Below are 10331 nucleotides of genomic sequence, written 5' to 3' on the forward strand. Positions count from 1 at the left end.
AAAAAAAAAAAAAAAAAAAAGCTGATTGTTAACATTTCAGTCAAGATAAAGAGTGTAAAGTCATCATGAAACCAAAGTTGTGATAGATTTCACAAACATATTGTGATGTACTTTCAAGTGAAACAGCTTTCAAAATAAAAAAAATCAAAATTGTAGGGTGGTGCTTGATTTTAGCCATTTTTGCATTTTAGTTTGATGATTGGACGACAGCCAATTCACAGGAAAAGCATGTTTTTATGAATTTTGATTAAATATTACAAGGTCAAAAGATTTTTTTTTTTTATAAACAAATTTTTTACAAAGACAAGTAGCATGCATTAAAGAAAGCAAGGTTGATTTTAATTTTGGTTTGAAAAAAGTTTAGACTGACCGAAATCAAACTTTTCAACGAACATGTGGACATACTTATTGTATCACTCACTCACAAACAGTTCTGGTTATTTTTTCAGTTCCTGTGTTGCTAGATTCAGCAGGAAACAGTTCAGGTCTGCATGGACTGTGATATGACAGAGGGTCATTTCATATAAGCCTGTCAGGACTCATTTTGTTACCCTAGTGACATGTCTGTTTATGGCTGTCAGAGTTTCAACACCCTTCTGCCATATTCCTACCAACACTGAAGCTTCTCTCCTCCAGACCGTGATGGGCCTTGAATGAAAGAATCTGTGTTTGAACAAAATAACAAAATGACTTGTTGCATAGCGAAAAGAGGAGAATCACAAGTTAAATTCTCACATGAAGGTAGATTAACAAAATACTTCTGTGCACACACGCACACAAATTCAGAGATCTCCTGCTGATCAGGCCTCCCTGCTGTGGTCAGAGACTTGATGCAGGCTCTCTGTGTCTTTCTGATGTTACAGCAAAGAAAGAGGGATGAGAGATGAGGGGGAGGTGGGGGACATGAGGAGCAGAAAGCTGAGAGAAAAGATGTAGGGTTTCTTAACATGACCTCAACTGTTAACCTGAAGTCTTACCAGAAAAAAAATAAAGATGTTTTTATCTTTTTCTGCCCCTTGTTCGTCAGCCTCTGCTCTATTCTCTCCTTAAAAAAAAAAAAAAAGAACAAAAATGTGACCTCTGCTAGTCAATGGGGCAGTAGTACCTTTGTACCTTATCTACCCACAAAGGTGTATGTACCCATATAAGATACTAATATGCACCATTTGAGGGTACTGCCCCAGTGCCAACTAGGTACAGCTATTGTACATTTTTTTCTGACTTTGAATTTTCATGCCATTTCAAGCAGTGACAGCAATATCCTTACGGTTTAACATGCTAAAGCTAACTATATGTTATAAATAAATACAAATGCATTTTAGGACCTTATTTGTGCTTAATTATTTTAAAATATCTCAAATTATTTAACGGAACTGCAAAAAAACAAAAAGGTGATTAAAAATTATGGGGAAAAAATGGCGACCACAGGTAGTCTGTGGGTTAAAGTGATTCCCGACAATGGGTAAAACCATGGAAAAAACACGACTGGGCTAGTTTTGCATAGCAATTGGACTATTTTTGTTTCACAAACCTGGCAACCCTGCAAAAGATGGATATATATTTATTTATTTATTAATTTTCTTGTACAAAATAAACTGTCTGAAATACAAAAAATCCGATATCAGCCAATAGCCTATTGAAAGCACAGCAATATTGGTAAAATAAATAAATATTATCAATAAAATATTCAAAAATATACCAAATATACCAATATATTGGGCATCCTAAAAAGAAAAAGATTAGTGCAATATAATTAGTGCTGTCAAATGATTAATCGCGATTAATCGCATCCAAAATAAAAGTTTTTGTTTACATAATATATGTATGTGTACTGTGTATATGAGGGCTGTGCAATATATCGAAATTATCGAAATATCGCAAATGTACATATCGCAATATGCATATCGCTACGGCTTGCAATATTTGGGGCCATGAACAAAAAACATAGAGAAAATCACTCACTGCTCTTACCTAAATAACTTTTGTAGCTTAAATAAGAATCAGTGCATATTGAATTCATAGAGTAAATACTAATCAGTGTTCCTTTTTGATTACACTAATGTTAAAATGACATTTTTATGTAATGCTCGAGTAAAATGCATACCGTTCACTTTCAGAAGTTGTTGTAGGGGTACTTTCTTCTCACAAAAAGTAAAACATGTATGCTAGTTATATTAGAATCAGAATCAGAATTAGCTTTATTCACCACTTAAGTGCGCAAACACAAGGAATTTGTTGTGGTTTTACAGGAGCTCTTGATACATACATACATACATACATACATACAAATAACCATATATATATGACACAAGATAGTTATAGAAGTTCACAGAACTGACTCAGCAACAGCTGAGTAAAACTGTTTCACATATCGCATTTTTCTTCAATATCACACAGCCCTAGTGTATATTTATTATTTATATATAGATACACACACATACAGTATATATTTTGAAAATATTTACATGTTATACATTTATATTCTTGTATTTTATATTATATATACATATATTTAATATATAAACTCTTCTTTTGTATAAAAACATATTTTTCTTAAATATAGCCTATACATGCATGTGTTTGTATTTACATATACATAATAAATACACACAGTGTACACACATAGGCTATATTATGTAAACAAAAACTTTTATTTTGGATGCGATTAATCGCGATTAATCGTTTGACAGCACTAAATATAATACATGCAAATAAACAGAAAACTAGTAGTAAAATTGGATAGGTTCTTTATTGGCATATATGGTTCTATAAAGAACATTTAACATCCATGGAACCTATCCAATGCACAAATGTTTCTTTATAGTGGAAAAATGTTCCTTTAATTATTAAAACGTTCTTGACACTAAGGAAAAAAAGAGCTGTTTATTGAAAGGTTCTCTGCAGAACCCAAAATGATTCTTGTATGGCATGAACCATGGAGTGTAGGAACGTGATGTAAAGAAATGGCGGCATAGTTACATTTTGAACATCATGATCATTACATTTCCCCCCTGCACAAGGACAAGCACACATGCTGTTCATCCCCCTGCCCAGCTCACTCAAGACCACACCATTGATCCAGACTCTGATTGGTAAGTAATTCTGCAGAGCTCCATTATGTCCCAGCTGCTCAACCCACTCCTGTGAGGACAGCATGTTCACCAGCTCTCTGGCGATATGACCTCAGGCCTGGACACGGTGATCTGCCCCCACCATAACCCAGAGGCACAAAATCTATCCCAAACACCCTATCAGATATTTAAAACCAGCTAATCCTCCTGCACCTTCAGTATACATCTACATGAAAACCTATGAAACCATACTGTTACAAGAAGCAGCTGAGCTTTCTCACAGTCATGGTTCCTTATCTGCTGCATGCAATACATTCAGTGTCTGGAGAATGATCAGTGAGCCCTGATGTTTGACCTCTGACCCCAAGGCTGGTTATCTTTGCCACCACACATGTCCCGTCCCATCTATATTAAATTTTCACAACCATAATTAACACCACTGAGCTTTTACATACGCCTTCTATGAGAAGAAATAAAGAGTGTGTGCCTTCATAAATATTTACTTGTACGGCATTAAATTTTAAGGTGTTGAAAATACTGCCCTACAAAAGTTCCTTGTACAGTGTCCTGTAAAGATGAATCAGAGGGTTGTGCTTATGCTTCTTTGTGAGGAGCAATGGCAATGTAATTGTTACTGAACACACACACACACACAATTAAATGTTATTTTGTGCTAAATGACAAATGCACTGTAAAAAAAAAAAGTTTACAGTGTATTTGTCATTCAGCACAGAAATAACACAATTTGAGGATGACAAAATGTGGTGTAGCCAAATAGACAAATCCAGACATTTCAGAAATTAACATAAAAAAGGAATTAAACTAATTAGGTTAATCTCCCAAATTTTTAAAATATAAAAATAAAGCATGCCATGCATAAGAAGCAGCAGGGTATAACAACAAACACATTAACAAAATGGGCAACATGTCAGTTATAGGCTACAAAATTTATATTTACATAAAACAAGAAAACTAGATGAATTAAAGATGCAAAGCCATTTCCAGAGTGTGTACTGTGGTCAGACACTGTGGAAAAGACGTGCTCTTATTGTGATTAATGAACAGAATTATTCCTGTCTGAAAATCTAACAAGGATGCATTAATCAATACTAGCCAGAAACTAACAGCCTGTTGAAACACTTTCACACAGAACATCAACAGGCATAAGTGAGGTGCAAATGAATGTGCCTGATCGTCTCTAAGCATTTGGCTTCATTCTGCTGCATTATAAGAGGCAATTCACCAACCACACAGCCTTTCATAGGTGAGCTACCTGAGCCCAAGCAATAAAGCAGCTTCAAAGAAGCCCCCCCCCCCCCCCCATTTGGCTTCATTCTGCTGCATTATAAGGGGCAATTCACCAACCACACAGCCTTTCATAGGTGAGCTCACCTGAGCCCATGCAAGCAATAAAGCAGCTTCAAAGAGTCCCTCTGCCCCCCGAATTATTTCTAGGCTACTTAATTTCGCATTTGGTGAATATTGTACCGCTGGCTCTCTATGATGAGCTGGAGAATTTAATTAGAAGACTAAAAATGAGCCGCGCGTGATGTGATTGCTGACTCGGCAGTTGCTGGGGGTCACAAATGGCGCGTAATATCAGCCCTCTGTTCAGGGAAAACTCACAAAAATACATTATCGTTCAACAATAAAGACAACTTACCGAGAATCCAGCCCAAAAGGGACACGAATGTCTCACCCTCGGAGATGTAGTGAGGGCCAAAGCGGCGAAACTGACAGCCAAAATCAGACTCCCGAGCACCATCTGTGAAACTCCCAGAGAAAGCATGATGCGAGTCCGGGTTCGAAACTCCCTCAGCCGCGAGAGGCTGCGGGACAGAGATACCGGGCTCAGAGACCGACCCCTCGGCATTGCGCTGACGGGCATGGTCACGACTAAACTGTTTAAACGAAACCAAAACTTGAGTTAAATCAGTGGGCTTCGGGTTTACAGGACACCTCTGGGTTCAGTCGCTCAGACATACACAACGTAAAGACGAATTCATAGCGTGTTGCCAAGACGCGCAGACCGTCATCCCGTTACACGAGGAACCTCACGATGTGCTGCTCTCAGTGTAAGTGCGCCGTTTTCAAGCAGGTGTTTCAACTAGCGTTATCCCAAATCATTTCAGTAAGACAATGAGGTAAGCTCTGCGTAAACGCGCGCTGTATGGTCGGTCGCCAGCTTCGAGGAAACTCACAGGATAGGTGATCCATCAAATCCGTTCACAGCCGTGACAGTCCGTTAATGAAATCTCTCACGGCTCTGAGCAGAGAACGTCTAAATAATAAAGCTCGTATTCAGAGGAACGAACTTCACATCGATCGCGCGAATGTGACGCGGTTTGAGGTTCCACGACGCGTTCACAACGTTCGACTCCAGTGTAATAACGTTCGTTCGAATCTTGAACAGCCACAGCAGTAGCCGCAGCCTCGCGCTAGTAGTCTGTCAGTTAGATGTGTGAGCAGGTGCTTGGGTAGAGGAGGAGATGGACTGACGTGCCGCCATATGTAGATTCAGATAGATGGATGCGGGCAATGAACTCATTCGTGGAGCCATAAAAGCCAGAGTCCGTGAATGGATATAATGAGCCTACTCAATCTTACTTATTATTCATATTGTTACTTTTCATTAAACTGGCTTTAAGACTGAGCCTTTGCGTTCGGCTAATATGTCATTTAAGCAATGTCACAAGAGAAAGAGTGCTGCTGTACTGAATATTAGCAAGGCTCTTAGCAGAAATTAAATACTACTGGACCATTGTGATGCTGGTTTTATAAAATTGGTAATTAGCATCCGGCAACTTTCGTTTCAGACCAAAATTGGCTAATTTAGTAGGGATATTATTGTCTAAAATAGGCAAAGCTTCAAGCTTCATGTCACCAAGCAACGCACATAATGAAAGCAGGTCTGGAACCAAGTATGTGAATGGAACGGAGCGACTGAGATTCTCCCTTCCTAAATCAAGGCGTTCTGTTTTGATTCCGCTGAAATGCCATTCCAGATTTTAATTTTCACTCTTCTAAGCTAGAGAGAGAAACCCGTTCAGAGCTATCTGGAGCGATAAAAAAATGCCAACCATTTAACTTTTAAAAACGCGCTCCTCGATGTAATAACATCGCTTCGATTTGTTAGATAAAATAATTTTTCGACAGACAAAAAGCTATTCACCGACCTACTCCTTCATAAACACGGAGAAGCGAAGCGATACGAACACTGAAACGACCGTCTTTGTTAGTGCCCACTGATCTGCCAAGCAAATGATTGTTTTCGGCCAATCAGATTTGCGGACATGAAAAGTTGTATGACATTAAAATGTATTGAATTTATATAATTCCATCAGCAACATTTATGACCAAAATATACTTCTGAGTATTTATAAAAAAATTATGTAGGCTAATTTAAACGAGCTCTCTATACATTGAAATGCAGACTGTACTGATTTAATGTGAACATTTTTTTACACGGTTGAAGAAAACAGTCACATGACCAGACCTGTTTAATTCCAGTTTGCCCTTCTGAAAGATCGTCTATGCCTTGAAAGGAAGGATGTTAAACATGTCATAATATACGCAGATACATCTAACATTACCATATTTGGTTCATGTAATATTTACAAGGTCTATAGTTAATGTATTAAGATAGCTATGTCTCACATAAATCATTACATATACAAACAGCAGTCAGTCACAGAGGAAAACCAAGAGCCCCACTTTTAATAATTGACTTATAAGCTATAAAATTGTAGCTTTCAAAGTATAACACGTCATGAAACAAAAGTTCGAAGAATACTACATTTATCATTCTCTTTCCCCCACAATTGCCTCATCGTAAAATAATGACACGTTGAAACTTTCTATAGTTAAGCAATTCTGACGGTAATGAAACACTTCACTAACTGTTTATTATTTCTTGAAACAAGGCACGCAGTTTCATTGGGTATTCAATGAGTAGATGTGACCACTTAGCTGGGCCTGATTTAACCAATCGATTAAAGCTACAGTATCATTACAATCAGTTTTATAATCGCCAAACGCATTGAACATTCTGAAGGAGTGTGCACAATAAAGCATTTGCGCCACCTGCAGGCCAAATAGTGTCACTACACATTATACTGCAGTGTGCTGTCGCAATGAGACACAATTTCAAAGTCACCTTGCTCCTATATAGCGGGACACTGTAATCTTTATGCAAATGCTTTTTGTACTGCAGCTACAACTACAAAAATCTACAATAAAATAACACCGTGTATTTTAAAAATGATTTTATTTTTAATACAGTGGCATACTGGAAATTGTGTTGAAAAGGGAACAAACTCTACCACATGTGAATAGCTAATAACCAGTCAAAGCTGTGTTATATTGTATAAAGAAAAAATAAAATAAAAGTCTTCCGGTGTGCCATAATAAATCGTCTATTAGTACAAAAATACATTTCAGGACACCCAATATAGCATCCAGTATCACAAATAAATGCGTGGGACACATTTCAAGCACACAGTTGAAGAGAAACAGGTTTTGAGAATAGTTTACATCAAGCACTTTCTTTTGTAAATAAAGAATAAAAAGGTTATCATTAAAAACGCTTATATTTAGTGTTTATCTGTAGAAAATGTGATATTATTACTGCTAAGTACACGTTCCAAGGCTCAAGGGTAGAACCAGAATACAAAGACGATCGTTTTCATTTCATTCATCCTCTTTTATAAATGTTTCCCCCCTTAAGTTTTATACAAAATAAAGACATACAAAAAAGTCATTTACAAACCAATAATGAAGGCAATATGCTAGCTTTATGTACAGCCAATTGATCTCCTTCCATCTTTTATTTGTGTTTCTCTTCAAAGGTCACGTGCATAGCAGATAAAAAGAGAAAACCTGTTCTTATCCTTTACGCTGTTACGCTTGTGTGCAACACCCAGGTTTATTTGTACAGCGGGTTGACAAAAATGGCAGAAAGACAACTTCAGTTTCTTCATAATTTATCATTACAACTTAGCAAAAAGAAACCACAAAGGTTTTTGTTATTGAAAAAAGTGTCTTTTCAGATAAGGCATCACTGCTTTAGATGGAGTGAGTGAGAGAGAGAGAGAGAGAGAGAGAGAGAGTGAGTGAGGGACAGCGAGAGAGGAAAAGCAATTATTATGACAGACTCCTACACATAGCCAGGTTTGAAATCATATTCTTATGTTTAGAACTTGAAACAGTTGCTGTTTCTGGGCTGTTAAGAGCAGAAGAGTGGATGTCATTTATCATAGACCTGTGCTTGTTTAGAAGCTATATTAACAACTTTGCCATGAACAAAAATGGTTAAAGTTTTATTCAATTGTGTTTTATTGTTATAGATGGAATAAATCCATGTACTCAAATGTTTAGTTGGATGTTGACTGATGAATTTTTGTTATAATCAAACTAGAAGTAAGGGACTAGTTTTGACACCTTTTGCTTGTGAATATTGCCCAAAGTAGGTGTATTTAAAGTCTGGTATGCACATTGACACAATTTAACCTGCCATAAAATAGCCTATTATAGATTTTGCTAAATTTAAACTATAATTAAAATGGAGCACAATAAATTTGGTGTAGGATTTTGAAACAATTTTCACATTTTAAAACAATTTTCACAATTTTCACAAATACAATATAATGTCAAGTAACACACAGAATCAAAAAATGACATTTTAAGTAGAAAGACAAAAACAGTATTTTCTTTTAAAACTTACTCTAATAATAATAATAATGGTTTTATTGTGTTCACTTCTTAACCAACAGCTAAACATTTTATGACACCGAAATTGTAGATTAGAGGACAGAAGTTAACAAACTTTCAAATTTTAAAATTTAAATTTAAGAGGGTTTTGAAAAACCCTTCTATAGAAACCACACACTGTAACTGGACATTTGACTCAAAACCGTATAGTTGAGATGAAGCTTTTGTTACCAAATTTCCCATGTGACAACTAGGCCCGAACCCCCCATTAATTGAGTTTTTGCATACTTAAGCCTAAGAAAATCGATTGTATAGGCTCCAGACTTTTTCATAATTAATTAAAACAATTTTTTTTTTTAATTTAAATTAAAAAAGATCTTTTAGTTGTCCTATGTGACTGCATATGTAGAACATTAGAACAGCTCCGTTATTAATCTTAATCCACAACAGAATTAATAGCAGGACGCCCTCTAGTGGATTTCTTAGGCATCAGGTTTACTTTTCTGAGTCGGCATCATAGACTGCGATCGCATTATTATACCATGGTCATGACATGTGTTTATCATAAGCTGCTCAGTTAATTGCACAATGGGTACAAGTACTAATGCTGTGGAACTAAAAGTTATATCTTTCAATATTCTCATTCCCAGTATTTCTCCTGCTCTTGGGCCTCCAGCACTGCACATTTTAAATGTGTCTCATGCTTCAGCTCATGCTCTGGACTACTTTTTATTAATAGTCATAAACTATTCACATGGCCATATGTTATATAACAGTGGTTCTCAGTTGGGGATCAATCCAGGGTCCTGAAAGATGACTCAAAATGACTTAAAATTATTTTATATGAGATTATTTATTTATTTATTTAATGCTTATTCTTATTGTGCCGTGTTAACTATATCAGCAGGTCAGTTGAGTTGACAATTTATGCAATTTATGTATGTTTAACCACTAATCGAACATGCATTGCTACAAACTACAGTACACACTACTAACTAAATATAAATACTAAACTATATTTAGTATTAAAATATAAAATTATAAATGTATGTTATATAAGCTTATACATTTTTTAAGTTAATTTATATATATACAATCTTGAAGTGACTTGTATTATGACACAATTCTACTGGCTGAGAGTCACACGGTCTGGGAGCGCACGCACGGAGATGAGAGTCACGTGAGGCTCTGAACTCAACACTATGGAAGACAACAAAATATTCTCGACTTCTTAGGAAATTGTTGTGCGGTTATGGTGGTTCTTAAAGTACTGGAACTTCAATTTATACATCCCGCAAACATGGGACTTGGCATCGTAATGGCAGCTGTTCCAGAGCGCAGTTGCTGACAAGCAGCAAACAGTGCAGAGGTGAGCAACAACAACAGCTAGATGGACAGATCTCCTCTTTTCCGAATGTTTTCGGTAGTGTTTGTGTGTTTACATTAACCAAACGGGTTGCGGCTTGTTGTATAGTGTAGTGCTCTTTTGAATCTGTAACTTTACAAGCGAAAACCATCTGACAGAAGTGCATTGCTTCCTTATTGTCTGGG

General features: G+C 36.5%; 1 protein-coding gene across 1 annotated transcript in view; it reads right to left on the minus strand.

Moving 5' to 3' along the window:
• The window catches only part of LOC107750482 (protein FAM189A1), a 115087-nt gene extending 110064 nt beyond the window's left edge, over positions 1-5023 (minus strand). Inside the window, exon 1 of the mRNA XM_016565851.1 lies at positions 4735-5023. Coding sequence (XP_016421337.1) covers positions 4735-4959 — 225 coding nt within the window. The 5' untranslated portion in view covers positions 4960-5023. The remainder of the gene's footprint in view (positions 1-4734) is intronic.
• Positions 5024-10331: the final 5308 nt, after the last annotated feature.

The sequence above is a fragment of the Sinocyclocheilus rhinocerous genome, unplaced genomic scaffold (assembly GCF_001515625.1).
Source record: "Sinocyclocheilus rhinocerous isolate Xijiao unplaced genomic scaffold, SAMN03320098_v1.1 scaffold19, whole genome shotgun sequence".
NCBI lineage: Eukaryota > Metazoa > Chordata > Actinopteri > Cypriniformes > Cyprinidae > Sinocyclocheilus > Sinocyclocheilus rhinocerous.